The sequence below is a fragment of the Microtus pennsylvanicus genome, chromosome 1 (genome assembly GCF_037038515.1).
Source record: "Microtus pennsylvanicus isolate mMicPen1 chromosome 1, mMicPen1.hap1, whole genome shotgun sequence".
Lineage (NCBI taxonomy): Eukaryota > Metazoa > Chordata > Mammalia > Rodentia > Cricetidae > Microtus > Microtus pennsylvanicus.
This window is the reverse complement of record NC_134579.1, coordinates 93,984,152-94,007,581: the sequence shown is the minus strand read 5'-3', so window position 1 is coordinate 94,007,581 and position 23,430 is coordinate 93,984,152. Positions and strand designations below refer to the sequence as shown.

Sequence of the window (23,430 nt, the reverse complement as noted above, 5' to 3'; positions counted from 1 at the left end):
GAGTTCCAGGATGGAACTCAGGTCATCAGGCTTGTCTAGCAAGTGTTTCTACCCTGAAAGCCATCTTGAGGGCCCCATTTTGTTTGGAGAGGGGGCCACACCCTGGAGCCCTTGCTGGCCATGTTGTTTGCACAAGGTAGACCTTATAGGCAGCACAGTGACTGGAACACTTTCTGACGACACCAGCCATTCCCATGGCTTTAAAGTCGCGGGTACAAGGCAGGTGTTCTCGCTTCAGCTGGCTGGCCTTCCTCAGAGAATCAGATCGCTGCTTCCCGTCTTCCCCTGGAGAGCCAGTTGTGACCAGCTTCACACCTGCAGGAGGTGTGAGTAGGTGTGGAGATGGCCTTGGGGTGGGTGATGGTTAATCTTGGGGTCAATTTAGTGGATTTTAGAGCCCCTGGTGGGCTTACTTGGTAGAAGGCAGTCTGGCATGCACAGAGTCCACACGTGTAAACCCTGTGTCGTGGATGTGTGTCTGTCTTCGAAGTGCCTGGGAGGTGGAAGCAGAAGGATGGGGATTTCAAGGTCATCCTTGGCAAAAAGAGAGTTTTTTTAGGCTGCCTGAGACCCTGTCTGAAAAGGAAAAACCAAAAGTAGTAGAATCACAGTGGAAACAGACCTGTCTTGTCTCCAAGGGAGCTCCTGCCGTGGGTTAACTGCGACCCACCCTGTGGGTGACAGCACTCCACAGGCTCCGTGCTGAATGGACACTGAGCTGAGCATTCGGTTCTCTGATGTCAGCCTCAGAGCACCTCCTACGCCGCAGGTCCTGGGGGTGTTTGGGTTTATCCACTCATGATCTTCTCTGTTGTTGGCACTAGTCGTCATCAGCTGGTCCATCCCGCGTGGCGTTCACACTATTTCCTGGACTACTTTTCACACACACACTGCTCCCCAGTTTTCTGTTCTGCTAAGGTAAATCTGTGAAGTTATGTCCTTGTGACCCATGGCTATAGCACTTTCAGTTTCTTTATTCTGTTGTCGAACTAGCGTCAAACTCATGACTTCCTTTTACTTCCTTCCTTAGGTTTATGTGTTTCTCGGGCATGTGCACACCACAGTGCATACGTGGAGTCAGGACAGCTTGAGGGCATGGCTCTCTCCTTCCAGTCTGTGATTTAGGGATTGAATTTAGGCCATGAGGCCTGACTGAAGTGCCCCTTTGTGCTCAGGCACCTCACCAGCCATTTTTGTTCCTTTTTTTGGTGTTGTAGGAACCCAGGGCCTTTTCCTTGATAGACAAGCACTCTTATCACTGAGCCACACTCCCAGCTCTCTGGGCTGCTCATTCTTGAGGTTTCAAGTTATAATTTTTGATTATAAGATTTCCCTTCAGGTTCTTTTAGCTTCTGTTTGTTCACTGAGATATTAAAAAATGTTTTGCTTTGTTTTGTTTTTAAAATTCTGTGTATGTGAGTATTGTGCCTACATATCTCTACACCTGGTACCCTTGAGATCTCCTGGAACTTGGGTTACAAACAGTTGTGAGCTGCCATGGCGGTGCTGGAAGTTAACCTGGGTCCTCTAAGAACATCCATCTCTTAGATTTCTATCTTCAAGTGGCTTTTTGCAGAGTTCACAGTGGCTACCTTGAGGTCCTGACCTCTTTCCCACCATCAGCGCCCCCTCTTGTTGTCTGAGCTTTCGCTTCCTCTCAGGAGGATGCAGGTTAATGCTCCAGCAGCCGCCCTTGGTCACCTGCTTCATCCTGCCACATGCTCACGTGGGACTTCACTGCTGCGCTGCTGGTCGCTGCTCCCACCCTGTGCTGATCCACGGCACAGTTCCACCCGCGCCATCCCCTGGGATTCCTGCCAGTGCAGGACCCTTGCTTCCTGACTCCTGTTTCTTTCTGTGTTGTTCCTTCCCCAAAGCCATACAGACACTGAATATACCTTTTTGTGTGTTTTTTTTCCCAAGGCAGAATTTCTTTGTGTAGCCCTAGTTGTTCTATATAGAATAACTAGTTCTATAGACCAGGCTGGCCTTGAGTTTACAGAGATCTAACTTGCCCTGCCTGAGTACTGGGACTAAAGGTGTGCTCAACCACCACCAGGCAACACTGAATATTCTAAAGCTTCATAAATGGCCACACCTTTCCCAACCTGCTGGTGTTCTGGGAGGGACTTGTTTATAGTCCTAAGAATTGAACTCAGGGCCCCCTACAGGCTAGGCAAGCTATTCTGCTGTTGTGAGCTATACCCCTCATGTTCTCTTCACTTTTCATTTTGAGACAGGGCCTTGAAGCTGCCCTGTGGCCGAGGCAGGCCCGTCTCAGTCACTGGGATGATAGGCACGTGCCCCAGGCTCAGTGGATAGGGTCAGACCGGACTGTGTTGGGCTAGGAGAGGTGGACAGCCCGTCATATCTGCAGCAGCGGTTATATCGCTGGTTGTAATTTCTCCCCTCTGTGCATGCTGGTGCTGCTGCCACTGCTGTACGGTGTGTCTGTGTCTGCTATGTACGAGTTGTTGTTGCGTGAGTCGTCTTGAATGTCACTGCTGCCATAGCGAGTCCCCATGCTAGACGGGCCTGGGCTCCCAGCCATGCTGGCCTGTGCACTGATGCATGCTGTGGTTGGATTATGTGGCGTTAGTCCTAGTCTCAAACTTTCACCTCTCATTAACCCTTAAGAGACACAATGAACTTTTTTTTTAATTTGTTTAACTTTATTTTATGTTTATTGGTGCGAAGGTGTCAGATCCCCTGGAACTAGAGTTACAGACAGTTGTGAGCTGCCATATGGGTGCTAGGAATTGAACCCAGGGCTTGAAGAGCAACCAGTGCTCTTAACCACTAAACCATCTCTCCAGCCCCTGAACTTTTCTTAAATATTCATCCACTGTTGGTGGTGGTGAAATTAGTACAACCACTGTGGAAATTAATTTGGAGACTTCTTTAAAAATTAATGCCCAGCTATTTTAACTCCTGGGCACATTCCCAGAGAAATGTATACTCTATTTTAGAGATATTTGTGACCCCATGTTTAATGCTGCTCTGTTCACTGTAGCAAAGAACTGGAATCAGCCTACTTGTTCATCAAAAGATGAATGGATAATGAAATTTGGTATACACACACACACACACACCGGAATACAATTCTGCTCTAAAGAAAAATGGAGTTAAGCTAGGTGGTGATGGCGTATGCCTTTTATCCCAGCACTCAGGAGGCAGAGGCAGGTGGATCTCTGAGTCTGAGGCCATCCTGGTCTACAGAGCAATTTCCAAGACAGCCAGGGCTACACAGAGGAAACCCTGTCTCAAAACACATCAAAAAAAAAGAGGAAGAAAGAAAAGAAGGGGGACGAGAGGAAGGGAAGGAAGGAAATGAAGGAAGAAAGGAAGGAAAGGAGGGAAGGAAGGAAAGAAGGGAGAAAGGAAGGAAGGGGAGGAAGAGTTTAAAATGTTTGCAGGGCAATGGATGGACTTAATGTGTACTATTCAGTGAGGTCACAGATTTCAGAAAGAAAAGTGCTGCATGCTCCTGTGTTCTCCCTTATCTCATCAACATGTTCATATATGTGAACTAATGTACGTGTGGGTGCCGTGTAACACGAAGAAAAGAGAACAGGAGAGGCTGAGCATAAACGATGAGGAAGGACCGGATGGCAGTGGAATGACTTATGAAGGAGAACGTGCCGCTCTTTCTCTGACTCTGACACGCATTGTTTGGTTTGGGTGGTGCGTAAGTGCATGAAACACACTTGAAACTGGAAGTGTAAAATAACGTGAAGTGCCACAGCGCTCGTTCTGAACTCTTTCTAACCGCACAGAAGTTGGTTCAGTTGCATAGACTTTGGGTCTGGTTAATTTTGGTGTGTGATGTTTTTATTTATTTGTAAGGTTTTTAAAATAAAATTACAAAACATCGATTCTCAAAAGTTTAATTTGAATATTTGTTAGTGCAGTGGGGTGCCCTGGGTTGAAGGTCAGAGGACAGTTGTGTGGAGTTGGTTCTCTCCTTCCACCTTTGTGGGGCTCTGAAGAGCCAGCTCCATTCACTAGGCTTGCCGAGCAAGCGCCTTTACCTGCTGAGCCGTCTCTCTTAGATATTAAGTATGTGAGTAGTTCCAGTCTTGTGTCCATAAGGGCTCCTAGATGACAGTGGAAGAGACCACTGGTGAGTGTGTGTCCCTGGACCTGGGGAGGGGCAGGAGTGATGGGAGCAGGAACAGGCCCTTGGGCTAATAGAGGACCAAGTCCAGGGAGCAAGATGGAGGCACAAGGATACACTGTCCAGGGAAGGCAATGTCAGCCTCAGGAATGGGCAAGTACCAAGAGAGATGGATCAGGGGACCTGCTCAGGACATGGTCAGAGGGTGTGACACCAGCAGATGTGGGAAAACACAGAGGAGAACTGGAGAGGGCAGAACTGCAGTTGTCCTGGTGGGTAGTCGTACACACAGGACTTGCGAGTTTATACTTTTGTTTTTCAGATAGGGTGTCATGTAGCCCAAGCTGGCCTTGAACTTGCCAAAGGATGGCTTTGAACATCTGTCCTCCTCCTTCACCTCCCAAGTGCTGTGGTCACAGGCATATGGACAGCTTTTATGTGAACATTTGCTCTTTGTGACTCAGTTTCCCTCTGTTGAAAGTTGGAATGGGATGGAAGCTGGTTGCTGCTTCCCCACAAGCCAAAGGAGCACCCAAAGCCCCCACTCAGTCTTCCCTTTCCACTGAAGCGGGAATGAGCAGGATCTGAGGGACTGGAGGTGACTCAGTGACAAGGAGTGCTTGTGGTGCAAGCCTGAGGACCTGAGTTCAAATCCCCTGCATTCACCCTGTGTAGAAAAGCTGGGCTTGGCTGCAGGTACCCCAGCCATGTGGGAAGTGGTTCAGTGAGAGACTCTGTCTCCAGGGCATAAGATGGTGAGTGATGGAGCATATCACCCATCATCCCCTTCTCATCTCCTCTTGGACACACATGTGCACACACCACGGATATATACTTATACACATACACACATGGACTGTGGCTGCCTCAGCTCCCCAAGAACTACTGCATCTCTGCTGGGGTGCAGTGAAGGGATGAGATTTGTTTCCACGAAATGAAACTCATTTCCTTATTGTCTGTGGACCTCTGCCAACAGGGTGATGCTGTATCCCAGGAACACTTGCTTTCTTTGCTTCCTGACCACAACTTCTTCCATACTGGTGGACTTAGCCAACTTCCCCTTCCGATGCCAGATAGTACTGGGTGGGGCTGTAGGTAGAGACTGAGAGCTGCCTACAACAGCCAGCCCTGTCCCACCCACCTGGGTTCCAGCTCCTGGGCTGGGCTGGGCTGGGCCAAGTCTGGGCTCTGGGCAGTTTATTGGGCCTGGCTGTCCTTTCCTTATTAGGAAGACAAGCCTGGCTGGCCCAGGGCTACAGAGAGAAAGCTCCCTGGGTATATTGAGTTGGGCTCTGCCTTGTTTGGACCAATGGAGCTGCTGTTTTTTAAATAGCAAAGGCTTCTTGATCTTTAGATGGGACACGGGAAGAGAAGGAGTCTCCAGCAAAAAGTTGTGTCTGGCCTGTGATGCTGAGCTAAGAGGTGAAGCCATCACGTGGCTCGCCTGGAACATTATTGTTCCAGGAAACGCTGCTCTCATTCCAGACTGACAGGCTCTGCCACCGGCCGCCCTCTGGGCTGGCTGTGCGGAGATGCCTGGCCCTTTCCGGGAGGCTCTTCCTGGCTCTGCATTCAGCTCCCGAAAGGGTTTCCTAAGCCAAGTTGGACAGATTGGTCCTGGGCCTTTGGAAGTTGCCAGAATGGAGAGTAGCTTGTCTCTGCCCTAGCTCCTCCATCTGAGGCTCCAGTGATGCTTCCTCCTGGTCCCTTCTTTGGTGGCCTGGCTTTACAAGAGTGGTGGCTTTTCCTGCAATGTTCTGAAATGCATGTTTACTTAGAAAATGCAGCCAAGGGATCCAGAGAGTTAGAATGTTTAGGGTGTTAACAAGTTTACAGTGCTCAGTGCACGCATGTCTGTTGTATGTGTGTGTTTGCAGCAGATATTACAGGCAAATAATAGCAAATACTAGTTTTTATAGTACTAGAGATTGAACTCGAGGCTTCACACATGCTAGACAAGCTTTCTTTCACAGAATCTCTATTTTTACACACACTCACTCACTCACACACCCTTGCCCTCTAGCTTTTGTTTAAGATAGCATTTCACTAGTTATACAGACTGCCCTTAAACTCAAAGGCTATCAGCCCAGGCAGCTCTTAAATTAATCACCCCCTTTTCAGCATCCTAAGTACTTGGTTTGACAGGTTTGCACCGTAAGGCCCAACAGCTAAATGCTAGTTTTTAACTATTATTATTACATGAAATTCAAGATTTGGGCAGAAGATCCTTGATGTTGCTAATTGTTCTAAAATAAGATGACTTGACTTCGTGGGGAGCTGAGCGCCAAGGCAAAGGTTAGTCTCCACCAGAGCGGCTCATCATCCTCACGGGAGGAGCAGGGGACGCGGCTGTGCCTTGGTGGAGGGCCCTGGAGCCATATGTGGTTCTTTGCGCCCTCCTGTGTCCTCAGTGTGAGTCTCAGGTTTGCATGCCTACAGTGTACCTGGGGAGCTGGGTTCTTCCTGTCTGCCAAATGTTCCTGATTTATCAACTAAGTGAGTCTATTAAACATACACATATTTATTCTAGGTTAACCTGGGTTTGTGTGTGTCAGGGGTTGCTTCAGTTTTTAGTATTATGTGTATGAAGCCAGGTGTGGTTGCATGTGCCTTTGATTTCAGCACTAGGGAGTCAGAGGAAGGCGAATCTCTGGGAGTTTGAAGCCAACCTGCTCCAGTGAGTTCCAGGACAGCCAAGGCTACTTACATTGGAAGATGTCTTTAATTATATGATTTGCGTATGAGTGTTTTGCCTGTATGTTTGTTTTTTTTGTTTTGTTTTTTTTCTTTTTTTTTTTTAAACCATGGGTGTTGGGTCCCTTGGAATTGGAATTACAGACAGTTGTGAGCTGCCATATAGGTGAGGTGCTGGGGCTTGAACCCAGGTCCTCTGGAAGTGCAGTCAGTGCTCTTAACCCCTGAGCCATCTCTCCAGCCCCCTCCTGTATGTGTGTATTACATGGGTGCCTGGTACCCTTGGAAGTCAGAATAGGGCAGATCCCCACTGCACTGGGGATACAGAGTTGTGAGCCCCAATGCTAGTGCTCGTAATCAATCCAGGTCTTGAGATAGCAACAAATGCTCTTGATGCAGCCCCACTCTCTCCGCTGTCAGGTGCAGTCAGCTCCCCTTCTCCATGTTGTGACTGTCCCTTAGCTGGGGCTCTACCGTGCTGGGTTCAGAGCCCAGGGCTGCCTACGTGCTAATGCACTCTTCCAACTGAGCGGCGCACTCAGCCCGAGCTTTGAATCTTCACAGTTGTTTTGAACTACAGTCTCAAACCTGAGCTGGCCTCAAACTCATGACATTCCTCCTGCCTCGACTTTCTGAGTGCCAGGATTGCTGTTAGACATAGACCACCACACCAGGCTTTCACCTTCTGGGTACCACCAACTCTGGCAGTTTTGTAAATGTTCCTGAAAACATGCTTTCTGGAGGAGATTCTCTTTTGGGGGAAAGGGCAGGCTAAAAATGCAGATTCCCCAGAAGCTACTGGTGTGACCACAAATTCCCCAGGAAGGCAGCACAAGACACCTCACACCAGCACTAAGCCTAGCCACAGTGACCTGCCAGTGTGTGTACTTTGGAAATGCTGGGTTAATCTGTGCCCCGCCTCCCCCCCCCCCCGTGTGTGTGTGTGTGTGTGTGTGTGTGTGTGTGTGTGTGTGTGTGCGCACGCGCATGCCTGGGTGTGTATGCCACAGTACAAGTGTGGAGATCAGAGCCCAGTTCTTCCCTTCCACCTGTGCATGTGTGTGTGCGTGTGCATGCTTGGGTTCACATGCCACAGCACAGATGTGGGCATTAGAGCCCAGTTCTTTCCTTCCATGGGTGTGTGTGTGGGTGTGTGTGCGTGTGCGCATGCGTGCTTGGGTTCACATGCCACAGCACAGATGTGGGCATTAGAGCCCAGTTCTTTCCTTCCACGGGTGTGTGTGTGTGCGCGCGCGCTCATGCCACAGCACAGGTTAGAGCCCAGTTCTTTCCTTCCACCTATATGTGGTGGGTTTTAGGAACTGAACTCAGGTTGTCAGGTTTGCTTAGCAAACACCATTACCCTCAGGTGTGCTTTTTGCCTGCTTTTGGCCCCAGCCTGGTATAGTTTTCGGTGGGGGGGGGGCATCTGGTTCTGTTACTGTCTCACCCTTGCAGAGCCAGCTGCAACCAATGGAGACCAGTGGCTGGGAGCTCTTGCTTCTGCTGATCCGAGGCAATTTTGTCATCCGCCTGGATGCATAGGCCCCCCTGGTTTTAGTCTTCTTCTTGCACCTTCCCTTTCGCGTTGTGACTCAGCACCATGATAGGTACCTACAGTGCCTTTTATATGCATGTTTGTCTGCACAATGGGAAGGCTGTGCATGCGTGTGTGCATGGGTAGAGACTATAGGCGGACACCAGGTATCCTCCTTCATATTATACTTTCTGCCCTGAGTGTTTGAGACCGGGTCTCTTACTGGGACCTGGGCTGGCCCGTTTGGCCTCTCATCTCTGCCTATCCAGTGCTGGGATTCCAGAGTGCGCTGCAGTGCCTGGCTTTTCAGTGTGAGTTTGGGAGGATCTGAACTTGGGTCCTCAAGCTTGCATAACAAGCACAGCGTGCTAACCCACCTCCCCGGCGTCAGCTGAAAGAAGGTCTTTTACATGAAATATGGTAGGGATTGTGAGAATTCTCTGCTTTTGGAGCTTGGTAGGTGAGCACTGCTGTTCACCATAGGCTGGGAACTTGACTCAGTTTGTAGAATGCTGCTTAGAATGCCCGCAGCCCTGGGCTCCACCCTAGTGTTCATGAGCTGTATGTGGAGTGTACACTTGAGATCCAGCACTCAGGACGGTGGAGGCAGGAAGATCAGGTGTCCATGGCATCCCCAGCTACTTAGAGTTGAAAGCTAACCCAGGTTTATGAGGTCCTGTCTCAAATAAGCCACTTCCTGGCCCAACTGTGGTTATCCTTGGCATAGACAGAAGGTGAGGCCTCTAGCCTCTGACACCCTGGGGAGCTCACCGAAGCTGTGCAGAGCATGAAATAAAGGGAATGGGGGGAACTTCCTGTGTCGTCATGGTCTCTGTGCCCAGCCCCCTGCAGAGTTTCTGGCCCTCTCTCCCTCCCTTAAGCTGTTCCCACACAGAACTGAGCCAGGCCAGTACTTCACTGGGTCAAAGACACGTGGCCCCACGTAGCCTCTGAGAGCTCTTATTACCACGCTTTCCCCCTTACAGAGTCATTTGTTCCTTACAGGAAATGGCCTTTAGGGGACAGACTGCAGCAGTGGAGGCTGCTGGGAAGCCCACGTTGCAAGCTGTTGCCATGTTCCTCCTGGACTGTCATTTCGTGAGAATGATTGAAATACGTTCACTGGTGGGACTTAGGCTCATATCTGTAGCTCCACAAAGGTCCAGTGACCTGGGAGGGGCCTCAGGTTTCTCAATGTATTGAACCGATTCTCCTGCTTTAACCTCAGTGCTGGGATTCCCAGCATGCACCACACACCCCATTTGTGCAGTGTGGTGAGGGGGCCAAGGGCTCCAGCTTTTTTTCAAACAAGGTTTGCCTGACATCAGATCTGGCTGTCAGCTGCGGCCTGGTCATTGATCCTCTCATTTGATTTCATTAGCCTGTGGCAAATAGTCCTCGTATCCCTGGTGGGTCGAGACCTGAACACACTGTGTTAGTCTTCTGTGTTGCAAGTACTTTGTAGGAAGCTCGCTGTGGTTAACCGAGCTGCTGGAAGGTGTCCGGCGTCCTTTCATGGCGTGGTGACATCACTCTAGAAAGTGGTTTTTTTAGCCCTTCCCTCCCATAGGGATGCCTCTAAACATACGGAGTTCTTTGGGCCACTTTGCACTGTATTGATTTTTTTTAATAATATTTTTAAGTGTGTGTGTCTGTGCCTGTGTCACAGAGGGCACAAAAGGGTCAGAGAATAATCTTGGGAATGGGTTCTCTCCTTTCACTACGTGTGTTCCAGGCATCAAACTCAGGTCATCAGCCTTGGCAGCAAGGGCCTTTACCTACTGAGCCATTTCAGTGGCCCCTTTTCTGGCTTTTGTTTTGTTTGTTTGTTTAAGATTTGTTTATTTTATGTATACCAGCGCTCTATCTACATGCATGCCTTTAAACCAGAAGCAGGCATCAGATCTCACTACAGATGGTTGTGAGCCACCTCAGTGCTCTTAACCTCTGAGCCATCGCTCCAGCCCCTTTGTTTGTTTTTTGTTTTTGTCTTTTGAGACAGGATCTCATGTAGCTAAGGCTGCTTTTGAACTTTTGATCCCCCTGCCTCCACCTTCCAAGTGTTGGGATTACAGTTGTGTGCCACTAGTCCTGGTCCAGTTTGTATTTGAAGGAAAATCTGGTGTTCTGAAAATTCCCCAAACAAGGTGGATCTTGGTTTTGTTTCAGAGGCCTCATCTGTCCCTCGCTGATCCATTGTTACTGGACAAGTTTATGCTGTAAGGCCTTTTCAAGTGATTGCTTTAGAAAATTCATGTGTCAGTTACCACATTTTTCCTTATTAAAAATAAATTTAAGGCCAGGCATGGTGGTGCACATGTTTGATCCCAGCACTTGAGAGGCAGAGAAGCCTTGTCTTAAAAACCACAGCGGGGAAAATGTAGAGGTAGGACAGAAGAACAGACTGCTTAGTGAACAGTCTTGGCTGCTCGTCCAGAGTCTCAGCATCAATGTGGTAGCCCACAACCAGCTATAATTCCGGTTCCAGGGGATCTGATGCCCTCCTCTAGCCTCCAGAGGCACCAGACATATGTGCAGGTAAAATACCATACACATAAGATTTTTAAAAAGCATAAAATAAAATAAAATTTTGTTTTGTTTTTTGAGGCAGAGTCTTATTCTGAAGCCCAGCCTAGCCTTGAATTCTCTCTGCGGTCCAAGTTAGCCCAAAACTCCCTGTGTAGCCCTGATCCTCCTGCCTTGGCTTCCTGAGTTCTGGGACACTGACAGGAATGCACTGCTCCCTCCTGCTGCACAGTCTGCCCTCCCTGGGGTGTTCACACCGCAGAGTGGGGTGCCTGAGCCCCTGCTCCCATGGGTGGGCAGCCAACATCACTCCCCCGTGTCTGAGACACCCCTCACATGTGGGAAGTCATGGCAAGCATCTCAGGCCAGGAGTCTGTTTTCAGAGTGGAACATCCTCCCCAGTGCTTGTGTGGTGTCCCCTGCAAGCCCCACCTCCCCCAGCTCACTGTCCCTCCCAGAAAGTGAAGTCCTTGTTCTCCTGGGATGGAGGAACGGAAATGGGGAGTGACTGTGTAGCCGAGAGATGTGTTAATTTTTTAAACTTTGCCAGAAGCTTTTTAGTGTACTTCCTTGTCTCTGTGACCAAGAGGAAGTTAACTGTCTCAAGTCAGTAAGAGCTCGGTATTCCGTCTTTACTTTCCCACAGCTTGGCAGCTCCCGGGTTACCTGATTCCTCCTTCAAAGACAGGGTCACCAGGCTCTGAACTGCAGCAAGGAGACCCAGTACAGCTCAGGTTCTGCCAGGGCTGCAGAGAAGTGCATGGTGCCCTAGTGCATGTTCACATGTGTGTGTTCCTATGAGTGCCGACACGTGTACCATGCCACACGTGTGGTGTGTGTGTTCACATGTGTGTGTGTGTTCCTGTGAGTGCAGGCATATGCATACCATGCCATATGCGTGGTGTGTGTTCACATGTATGTGTTCTGTGAGTGCAGGCACATATGTACCATGTCACATGCGTGGTGTGCGCGTGTTCACATGTGTGTGTGTGTTCCTGTGAGTGCAGGCATACGTGTACCACGCCACATGCATGGAGATCAGAGGACAACCTCAGGTGTTAGTCCTCTCCTCCCACTGTGTCTGGTCATTCATGTGTGCCAGCTGGCCAGCAGGCTCTCTCCTACCACTGTTCCCCTGGGGAACACTGGAATTAGAGACAGCAAACTCAGGTTCTTGTGCTTGCTGTACAAGCGCCTTTCCTTCTGAGCCACCTCGCCAGCTCTAACCAAAGCTGTAATGATCAAGCCAACTGTGTACTGAGATCTGATGTTAGATATAGTGTTCTCACCACACCATCAGCCCAGCTCCTTGCTTCCAGACAGGGCAGGACTCCGTGTTCAGCCTCTGAACCCGCAGGCAAGAACTTTGGTATGATTTACCTGCCACAGATGCTGGAGAGATGGCTCAGTGGTTAAGAGCACTTGCCTGCTCTTCCAGAGGACCTGAGTTCAATTCCCAGCACCCACATGGTGGCTCATAGCCATCACCAGTGGGATAAGATTTTTTTCTTGTATGCATGAAGACAGAGCACTCATGTACATACAATGCATGAACAAGTAAATCTTTTTTTTAAAAAAATTGACCTGCCACATAGCTAGTCATTTAAATCTCCCCACTGAGTGACTAGTGCTAAAATAGAGTTCTTGTTCACATCCTCAGTGACCATGCCACCTCCCAACCCAGCCAGCCCCAGGCAGCTTTCTGTCGCCTTTACATTTGGACGACAGTTTACTGTCGGTTTTCCTTCATCGTGGGCTTTTTTTTTTTTTTTTTTTTTTTTTTTTTTTTGCTACAAGAGAGACCCCCTTCTTAAAAAAAAAAAAACAGGAAAATCCCCCCTGGGTGGGTGCTGACTTGAGAGCCTGTCTCCATGGTAGACGCCATGATGGACAGGGAGGATGCTATCTGGTAGGCCCCTTGACCTCAGCAGGCTAGGACAGGCATTGGGAATGGCAGGTCAGGACAATGTGTGACACCTTCTTGAAGATACTTAAATTGCAAACGGCTCCCCAGATTCCAAACTAGGAGCCAGGTATGTTTACTCCCATCTGTAAATCACAGCTACTTGGAGGGCTGCAGCAGGGGGATTGCCAAGAGGTCAGGCTGGTTCTTCATAGAAGACCTTGTCTCAAAAGAACAAAAAAGTGTGTGTGTGGCCGGGGAGATGAGCTGAGTATGGTGGCACATGCCTGTAATCCTAGCACTTGGGAGCCTGAAGCAGGAGGATGAGGAAAAGTTCAAAGGTCAGCATGAGCTACAGATAAACATCAGAAGAAGAAACTAAGACTAGCCGGGACCCCTGAATCTAAGTGGGGTGTTATAGGAAGGGTGTGACAGAAGACACTGAGTGCCCTGGGAAGGCAGCTCCGCCAAGCCGAAGGGGCTGGCCAGCACTTTGCTCTCGCCAGTTCCTGGTGACAGGGTGGCTGCCTTGGGTTGGATTTTGGACGAGTTGAGTTGAGAGCTGTTCCAGAAAGCAACCTGAAGATGCTTGTTTCTTTGGGTTGTCTTCACAGTAGGGTGTGGTGCCCCTAAGGACCTTAGTTAGGGCTGGGTAAGTTTTTAGTAAACAGGCCTTTTCTCCCTTCCCTTCCTCCCTTGATGCTGCAGATCAAATCAGATGTTTCTAACATGGAGACACATGATCCTCTGCACCGAGAATGGAAGGGAGGGAAGGAAGGCTGCTTTACGAAAGTCTCCGTCGACACACACACATTCACCTTGGGCTCTGTTAGTGCTCGAGATAGAATGTGGGGCCTGCAGGGTACACAGCTGTTCCCTCTGAAGCCCTACACTAGTTGTTCAGTGGGGGACTCAAGGCAAGGGGCTCTACCACTCGGTTGTGTCTCCAGCTCTTAGATTCTTGGCTGTTGGGGCTCAGGGGTGAAAGAACACATACTGCTCTTTAAGAGGACCCCAGTTCAATTCCCACACCCACATCAGGCAACGCACAATCTCCTATAACTCTAGCTCTACCGGATCCGAGCCTCTTCTGGCATCCATGGTCTGTCTCTCTCTCTGGCTTTCTGTCTCTATCTCTATCTATAGCTCTGTGTCTCTCTCTTTCTCTCATATACATACATACGCTATTTTTTAAAGGGATAGTGGTTTCAACTGGCAGCTCCTTTGGAGATGGCTCTTGTTCAATCCCTTCTGTTGGTGCCAAGGGAGGAAGGACAAAGAAGCTGTAAGGGCTGCTGCCTGTGTTCTCGGGTGGTCCCCATCCACGTAGCAAACCCCACTCTGAGTATTTGTCTTTCGGCTATACCCAATGGTTGGGGTCTGAGTGGAGGGAAGGAGGGCCTTGGGAGCCCTTCAGGCTCTCCAGAATTAGCTGAAGTTCTTCAGCCTGAGCTCAGCCAAAGGGCCACAGGTCACACCCAAACCGTGCTATGACCACAGGCATGGGCCACAGCCACAGACTCTGGTTGCCATGATGATGCTAAGGTGACGGACTCCTGTTTTGATTTTGGGCTCCTTGGACCCTCCCAGCAGATAGAGATGTACCATTATCTTCCTGTTCCCTGGGTAGAGAGGGAGGAAGAAACACATGACAAATGAACCAGAGAGAGGAATTTGTTGCCATGACAACCTTCCTGTGTAACATGGGTTGACCAGGTATGTCAGATGCATGCACACATGTACCATGTTTGTTCAGTGCAGGCATTTTCTTTTGTTTTCTTTTCTTTCTTTTGTTTAAATGGCTTTTCAAGATAGGGTTTCTCTGTGTGACCTTGGCTGTCCTGCTCTGTAGACCTGGCTGGCCTCAAACTCAGAGATCCGCTTGTCTCTGCCTCCCGAGTGCTGGGATTAAAGGTGTGCACCACCACTGCCCAGCAAGTTCAAGTTACTCTTAGCCAGTCCAGGTTACACACCAGTAGCCACCAGCTAGGCTCCATCCCTAGGTGCCTAGTTTGGATACTCTGACATCATCAGACATGCACTAGATGATTTGCAAAGGCTTATAGGCATGCAGAACTGACGCTGCTCAGACCTGAGGAGACTTCTTAGAAAAATGACTGATGAACTTTCCAAAATCCAAATGCTGATGGAGAACTTGGGTTTTACAGCTTGGTGGGTAAGATGCTCACCACAGAAGCAGGAGGACCTGAGTTTGATCCTTAGGACTCACATAAAATGATGATGATGATGATGATGATGATGATGATGATGATGATGGTATGGTGGCATAGTCTATAATCCCAGTGCTAGGGAGCTACAGTTGGAGAGATTCCTCAGGCTCCCTGGCAACCAGCTTAGGCAAATAAACCAGCCTGAGGTCCCCTAAACAAGGTGGGCAGTGCCTGAGGAATGGCATCCGAGGTGATGTCTGCCCACCCAGTGCACGTGTCCACAAGTGCCCCCACATGAATTTACACAAACCAAATTTCTGATGACAGCTGTTCCTGGGTTGTGAGATGCTAAACAGAGTAGAAATCATATCGGGGTGTTTTTGAGAACAGGTTTTGTTGTTCAGGCTCTCCTGAACTGTGTGGCTTGTGTTGGCCTCAAATTATGTTTTCTTCCCCCCCACACCCCAAGTTGTATCTATTTATTTCATACCGATGCAAGCACAGAGACAGGCAGATCCTGAGCTGTCTAGCTGAAATGGAGCGTTCCAGGTTCAGAGAGAGACCCTTGAAAATGCAGGTGGAGAGCGGCTGAGAAGGACACTTAGTGTGAGCCTCTGCCTCCACACGTACACTCAAAGCTGGAGACTAGATGTGCTCAGCAAATAATGCCCATGTCCTAGCCATGGGGGGCCTCGCTCACCTGTCTGAGCATGTGCTAGGGCCTCCCTGGCTGTTCCAGCGTCAGAATAGTTTGTCTGTCACTCAGACATGCCTGGCTCTGGGCTTGTAAAGTGAGAAGCCAAATAGAGCTCGCTCACTCTCTCTCTCTCTCTTTCTCTCTCCCTCCCTCCCTCCCTCCCTCTCTCCCCTCCCTCCCTCCCTCCCCCTCCCCCAGCCGATGTCTCTGGGGCACCCCTCTGCCTTTGTGTGGTGGCATTTGATTATACCTTGAAGGAGTCTCTCTTTTGAATCCCCGCATAAGCTGGGCATGGTGGTGCATGCCTGTCATCCCAGCACTCAGGAGACAGGGACAGGAGGATCTCAAGTTCCAGGTCAGGCTGGACTACATAGTGAGACCCTGTCTTCTAATGAATTAGTGAGTGGAGTCTGTTTTCAGCTGGAACAGGGTCTTTTAACTGTTTACTGATTTCCTGGAGGAGTAAATACATGTGTGGATGAATGAATGAGTGGACGAGCTCTGTGCACAGGCTCCATTTAGCTATTTGCCCCCGAGGGTCAGGAACCACATTCATTGTCACCATTACTGCCCTGGTACATGGAGGCTCCATGGTTCTTCCTCATGGCACCTGTTGGGGTATTTATATCCTTTGTTCACAGTGAGTACAGTTGATGCAGAGTAAGCCCAAATTTGTGTCCCAGGGTGTGGAGCTTAAGGCTCTTGCTGCTCCTGCCGTGTGGGTGGGGGGACCTCAGCTCCTGTGCTCAGTGACCTTGTGCTTCACCAGCCACTGTCCACCCTTTGCAGATGCACCTTCCGGTTCCCCAGCACGGCCATCAAGATCCAGTTCACGTCCCTGTACCATAAGGAGGAGGCCCCAGCATCCCCCCTGCGGCCACTCTACCCTCAGATCTCTCCACTGAAGATCCACATTCCGGAGCCGGACCTCCGGAGCCTCGTCAGCCCCATCCCTTCCCCGACCGGCACCATCAGGTGAGCAACCTCTTGTGCTCAGATTCTGAATGCATCAGGGACTTCGAGATGGAGTAGACTCTGGGAGGCCCTGCAGGGAGAGCCACCCTCAAGTCTCCATCTGTCCAGGTTGTAGATTTGTGAGTTGGGGCCTCCTAAAGCAAGCTGGCAAATGGGTGTGTGGCCCAGTGCTCCAAAGACTGAAGCAGGAGGATCTCCAGTGCACAGCCAGCTGTCGCTACATGGACGTTCAGGGACATCCTGGCCACTTCGTGAGAGAGACTTTGTCTCAAGAGCAAACAGACTGGGATGTAGCTCTGTGGGAAGAGTGTGCAGGTTCAGGGTTCAGACCCCAGTACGTCCTAAACTGGGTGTTGTGGTGTGTTCTTAGGATTCTGGATACAGGAGTATGTCTACTAATAGTGAGTCAAGGCCGGCCTGGTTTACGCAAGACCCTATCTCAGAATAGAGAAGGGAGATCAGATTCTGGCAGGAGGTTTTCAGTGAAGCAGATTTCCCTCTCACTGCCTCTCATGTTTCTTATGCTTCTAAAAGTGCTGTGCCCCCATCAGGTGCTGGGGCCGTGGTTCCCTGAGCCCTGTGGCTTCCACCTCAACTCATGGCACAGGCCAGCCCTGTGGAGATGGCAGATAGTGCCCAGGACTCTTGAGACTGTGGCATAGGTGTGACACATTCCTTGGGGGACCTCTGAGAACTATTCTCCAGCAGAACCAGGGTTGTGCTGTCTCTGAGCCATGGCCATGGGTCACTGCTATTGGCAACCTCATTAGGTCTCCAAAGTTATACCTCCTTTTTCACCGGAGTTACACTTAATGCTGTCTCTTTATTTAACCCTACCCCCATTCCAGTACTAGGAATCAAAGCCAGATTTAGCACACTTAGGCGACTTACTTTTCTCTTGCTGTGAAGAGACACCAAGACCAAGGCAACTTATAAAAGAAAGCATTTAATTGGGGGCTTGCTTACAGTCTCAGAGGGTGAATCCTTGGCTGTCATGGTGGGAGGCATGGCGGCAGGCAGGCAGATACTGGGGCAGTAGCAGAGGTGGACGGAGAGAGACAGACACAGAGAGAGACTGGACCTAATATGGACTTTGAAACCTAGAGGCCCGCCCCCGGTGACATACCTCCTAATCTTCCCTAAACATTCCAGCAGCTGGAACCAAGCATTCAAATTCTTGAACCTCCAGGAGCTGGGAGTCATTCTTACTCAAACCAACACCCTGGGTAAAGGAATTTTAGGCAGCTGCCACTGAGCCACTTGGTTAATAGACGTGGAAGCTTCCTGGTTCTCAGGCTGGCCGGGAACTTTTGATCCTCCTACCTCGGTCACCAGCTAAGATCATAGGTGTGCGATGTCACACCTGGCTGGAGTTTACCCCCTTTTTAAGTTTATACATAAGAGATTTTTGATTCTTGGTTCTTGAGGCTCATAGTCAGGGGCCTACATCTGAGGATGTTCTTCTTACTGGTGGAAACCCAACATGGTTAAGAGTGTTACTGTAAGCATGAGCACACACACACTGTGTATGTGGGGGGGGGGGGGAGTTTAACCCTTGGTTTGCCTTTGTGAACTTACCTGTTTCCTCCATGAAGTGTATGTACACGGGTCCCTTGTCTGGAGTAGGCGTCCTCTTTTTTGACACCAGCGAGAGGTGCAAGGTGCAGCTTGGGAACTCGCAGAACTCAGGCGTAGAACCCCAGTGTGGTCCTGGCCATGTGGGTGATGGGTTGTGTCTTTGGTAGGGCTCATCATAGCAGCTTCCCGGGCCACACGTGTCTCCCGTCCCTGTGAAGCCTGCAGAAAGGGCTCAGTGCTCAGGAAGGTGGTGGTGAGAGGGAACAGCTTTGCGCTCAGCACCTGCCACTTGTCCTTCAGCCTTGTCATCGCATAGCGCTGTCCTAACACCCAGACTCCATGTGTGGGACCCAGTGCATGGGGTCCCAACACAAGTCCTCCTTAGAGCTCACAGCTAGTCGGGGCAGCAGGGGTGTGTGTGTGTGTGTGTGTGTGTGTGTGTGTGTGTGTGTGTGTGAGAGAGAGAGAGAGAGAGAGAGAGAGAGAGAGAGATTGGTTTTGATTTCATTTGTTTGTTTTTAATTATATTGACTTATTTATATATTCGTTTATTGGGGGAGAGCATGTGAAGGTCAGAGGACAGCTTTTGGGAGTTATTTCTCTCCCATCATGTGGATCCTAGGGCTCAGTCAAACTCAGGTGGTAAGGCTTAATGGCAAGCCCCTTTACTCTCTGAGCAGCTATCTGAACCCCGGATTTGGTTTTTGAGACAGGGTCTCACACTGTAGTTAGGCTGGTCCAGAACTCAATATGTAATCAAGACTGACCTAAAATTTGCAGTAGTCCTCTGCCTCAGCCTCCCAAGTGCTGGGATCGCAGGAGTGAATGTTTGGTTGGTAAACTATTTGGTCCCTGTGAGAGACCATGTTTCCTCCAGAGTCCCTCTGCCCCGTGCTTCCTGCTCACTTGTCCTCAGTGCTCATGGTGCACAGATAGTTAAGAAAGCTGTAACCTGTTAGTTAGACAGCAAATCTACTAAAAGTCACAAAATGCCTACGTGCGGAACAGGTGGGGCAACTTTGAAAGTGTGATGCAGAGAAAGCTTGTGTTCGAGGCCAGCCTGAGCTAAAGGAAGGAAGGAAGGAAGGAAGGAAGGAAGGAAGGAAGGAAGGAAGGAAGGAAGGAAGGAAGGCTGGCTGTGGGTTCAGTATCCAGTACTCAGTCCAAGATTCTGGGATTGAATAGGATTATGTTTAGTGTCATTTGCTTTTGAGACAGGATCTCCCTGTGTAGCCCAGGCTGACCTGGCACTTACTAAGTAGACCAGGCTGGCCTCATACTCAGAGATCATCCTGCATTTGTCCAGATAAAAACAGTGGGGATTGGGGGTGTTGTTGCCGGGTTGGTAGAGTTCTTTCCAAGCACACAGGAAGTCCTGGGTGTATCCCCAGCACCCCGCATAACACTAGGCACAGTGGTGCATGCCAATCCCAGCTCTGGGGAAGTGGAGGCAGGAGGAAGCTGTGTCATCTTCAGCTCAAACACCAAGCAGCAGCCAGCTGGTTACAACGTTGGGGGAAGGTTGGTCAGGTGGGGCAGTCCGGTGCTTTGGTGGCCCCTCAAGTCCGGTCTTCACGTCGACCGCATTCTTGATACTGCTGGGAGGGAGTAGGCTCTTATCTCCTCAGCGTTCTCAGCAGGGTCCCCTTGGGGAGGGGACTAGATTCTTGGTCACCTGTTGAGAAGGTGACCCGGACTCCCTGGGCCTTTAAATGTCCCGAAGAAAGATCTCTGTTGACTCCGTTTATCTTCCCACTGTGGAATCCCATTGAGCTTTTGTAAAGGAGGCCTGAGGTTCCGGCCTGCCAAGACTTCTTCAGTTTGAGTTTCTGTGTGGAGGTGGAGCCTTCATGTTTACAAACACGCCCTGCCCTTCCTCTCCCAGGCCACAGGATCCAGGGCGGGGCGGGCTGGGGAAAGGGCCTGACTTCCCAGCCAGCAGCCGTGGGTCCCGCCCTGCTCACTCAGCTTTCCTAATTTGGTGAGTTTTGCTAGCGGGTCCTTATTGGACAGTACGGGCACTGAGACCTGGGGACCTCCCATCTGGGGCTCCTCCCTCCCTGGAGCGGATCCCAAGGTTTGGTACCTGCCCCAAACATCCCCTTGCCTCTACTCCACCCCCACTCGAGCCTGGCTCCGCTTCGCTGGCCAGCCTGGGCGGCTCCGTGTTTCCCAGGGCGGGTTGTTCCGCTGTGGTTTTGAGTGGTGTGTACAGCGGGTGTTTTTGGCGGGGGGAGGGGTAGGGGTTGTGGGGGTGGGGCCCCTTCCCCTGTCTGCAGGACTCCGCCCAGCAAATGAATGAGCTCTTTGAAAAACACTGCGGCTTCGACAGTGTTTTGACCTATCTGTGAAAAGCAAGTGATCTTAGGAAATCAAGGAGGTAGTCGTTTGCTGAGGCTGCTGAAGCCGAACCAGATGCCTTGTGGGGTGGCGCACAAGTAAGCAAACTGTTACAGCAGCCATGAAAATACCTGTGGATCCATTTGCCAGTAGTCCCTTCACTCTAGAGGCCGGGGCAGGAAGATTGCAAATTTGAGGCCAGCCTGCACTATGTAATGAGATCTCGTCTCAAACAAACAAATAGGGCAGGGGAGATCGCTCCACGAGTAAAGTGTTTGTTTGTGTTTGTGCCCAAGTAGAAACTGAGCCAGCGTCACATCTGTAACCTCAGTGCTGTGGGGCCCACTGGCCAGTCAGTCTAGCTAAATCTGGACTCTCTGGGTTCCGTGAGAGACCCTGTCTCGCAAATAAAGATGGAAAGGCTGGCGAGATGGCTCTGTGTGTAAAGGTACTTGCTGCCAAGCCTGGAGAGCGGCGTTGCCAGAATCCACACAGCTGAATCCCGAAAGTTCTCTCATGCCGAGCAGCGCCAGCCCTCCCCTTACACATAAACAAACAGCAAAGGTTAGCAGCGGCGAGGTGGAAGACGGAAGTGTACGCCTTGACTGCAGGGATCTTTAGCACAGTTCCATTTGATTGTCGGCTAACTTGGGTCTCTTTCGCTCTTGGAGATCTTCTGCGTTTAGAGGGCATCCAGCCTGGATTAGAAGTCTAGTGCCCCGCCCTGCCCCGCCCCCAGCCTTGGTTTCACTTGCTTGTGGTTTCAGTTACTCACAGTCCAAAAATATCAAGTGGAAAGTTGCAGAAAATGAACAACTTACAAGTTTTCAATTGAGTGCTGTTCCAAGTAGCTCCGCCTTCAGGTGTGACTCCGCCCAGTGTATCCAGTGGGTGGCTGGACTATCAGATCTGAGCTTGGGGCTGGGGATAGAGTTCTGGGGTAGAGCACCTGGCCTGCACAAGTCCATCAGTACTGGGGGGGGGGGGGGAGAAATCAAATAATCTTGTTTCACTAGGCTAAGGATTCAGATGCACCAAAGACTAGATGCAAGCTCCACTGTTACTTGAAGAGAGGGTGCTTTATCATGGAGGTGTGAATGTAGGGCACAGTGGGTATGGGGTTCTGTGCTGTCTGTCTGCGGCTGCAGGAACTCATGGAGGGCTCTGCACACAAGCCCCAGAAAAGGAGCCTCCTGAATGCTAGTCTTCTTGGCAGACTTTGGTTCCTTCTACAGCTTGTTTAACCTTTCCAGTGATTTCAGGAGAGCTTCAAGACGGCTTTGAGTGTTTGGGTCTGGATATTCATAGACACTGAGGTCTGCTGCTTCCTGTTCCTGTCTGTACCTATAAGCCTCACCTTGTTTCCTTTCCCATCTGAAAAGTTGGGGGAAATTGGTTCCTCCTCACTAGAAGATTTGGGGCTTTCCGTGTTCCTTTAACTTCTCTCTGCTGCTTGCATCTCCTCTGGGACCATCTGGGGTGCTGCAACATTGAGTCTCAGCCAGAGCTTGGTGGGGATCACCCCAGTTCTCTGGGATCACAGAGGGTGCATCTCGGCATTCCTGGGTGGTGTCACCTGCGCTGTGTCTGGAAAGCCTGCTGTGTGCTTTTGTGTGGCCACTTGTGTCTACAGTGTGTGCACTGGGCAGCCCTCCCTTGCTAGATCTCCCAGTGGTGGGAAGCCTTAGCAAAGCACAGACCCTGCAAAACTGTGGGGTGGTTGCTCCCCTCCTGTGTTAGGTCTGCCTAAAGGGAGCTGATACTGAGCTGTGCAGATGGGTCAGTGGTGAGGGCCTGAGTGTGGATCTCTAGAATCCATGTAGAGATGGATACCGTAGGGGCCAGCTAGCCTGTTTATAATGTATGTAACAAGGACCACTATGAGGTCATCCTTTGACTTCCACGTATGCATGCATGTGCACACACACGCACACACATATCCTGTATACATGATTTTTTTTTCAAGGAGTACCTAATGTGTGGGTCTTTTCCACCTTGGGTTCTGCACAATTTTAGAAGCAAAGTTAATCTTTTCAAGTAGCTCCCGGGACTTAAGTAGCGTGGCATTTATCTTAGGAGAAGATATTCTTTCTTAAACATGAATGTATTTGTGTGTGCACGTCCATGAGCACACCATGGTGCACATGTGGAGGGCAGGACCGACTGCTTTCAGTAGGTCGGTCTCTCCTTCTACCATGTGGGTTCTAGGAATTGAACTTGGGTTGTCAGGCTTGCTTGCAAGCCCCTTTACCCACTGAGCCATCTCACCTGCACAGAACACAAACACAAATGTTTGCCTCTGGAAATGTCCCTTCCCTGTCCTTTTGTTTTGTTCAGACTTAGCCGTAGACTGAGGGTATTATGTCACTCCCATGGTGGAGGGACTCCCCCAGACCCCTCTTCCTTTGTCGGCATCCTCCTGCGTCACAGGTGTGGGTGACAGTCTCTTCTTTGGTTTTTAGAGCTCATATTTGGACTTCCTACAGGGCCATGCAGGATTTTGCTTTTCCTCCCTCTGCCTAGTAACATTACATCATCCTCTGCCTAGTAACATTACGTCATCCTTGGACCCTCACGTGTCAGCATCTTCATAGTGCAGCTGCGTCATAATTATGGGGCCCAGCCACTTCCTTCCTGCTACGTTGGTTCTATTTTCCCCTTCTTAGAGTTTGTAATTCCTCTTTTCTGTTTGGTTTAATGTGCTCTGTGTCCTGCACCCTTCTTGGTAGGCTGCTACCTCCTCCAGCCAGGACCTAGCTCTAAGCCCTTCTAACCTAAGCCTTATCATCCAGGAACTTCTTGGAAGGAACGGGAATCTTTCCTGACTAAATGGCTTCTCTTTCCTGCCTTACTTCTTTGTTTTATTAAGGAATAGTCTTCATTTCATTCTAA

At 50.1% G+C, this 23,430-nt stretch overlaps 1 protein-coding gene across 2 annotated transcripts in view; it reads left to right on the top strand.

Moving 5' to 3' along the window:
* The window catches only part of Foxk1 (forkhead box K1), a 70,400-nt gene that overhangs the window by 25,988 nt on the left and 20,982 nt on the right, over positions 1–23,430 (top strand). For both annotated transcript variants that reach the window (XM_075974271.1, XM_075974261.1), the window contains exon 2: positions 16,435–16,620. In XM_075974271.1, the coding sequence (XP_075830386.1) occupies positions 16,435–16,620 (186 nt within the window). The remainder of the gene's footprint in view (positions 1–16,434; positions 16,621–23,430) is intronic.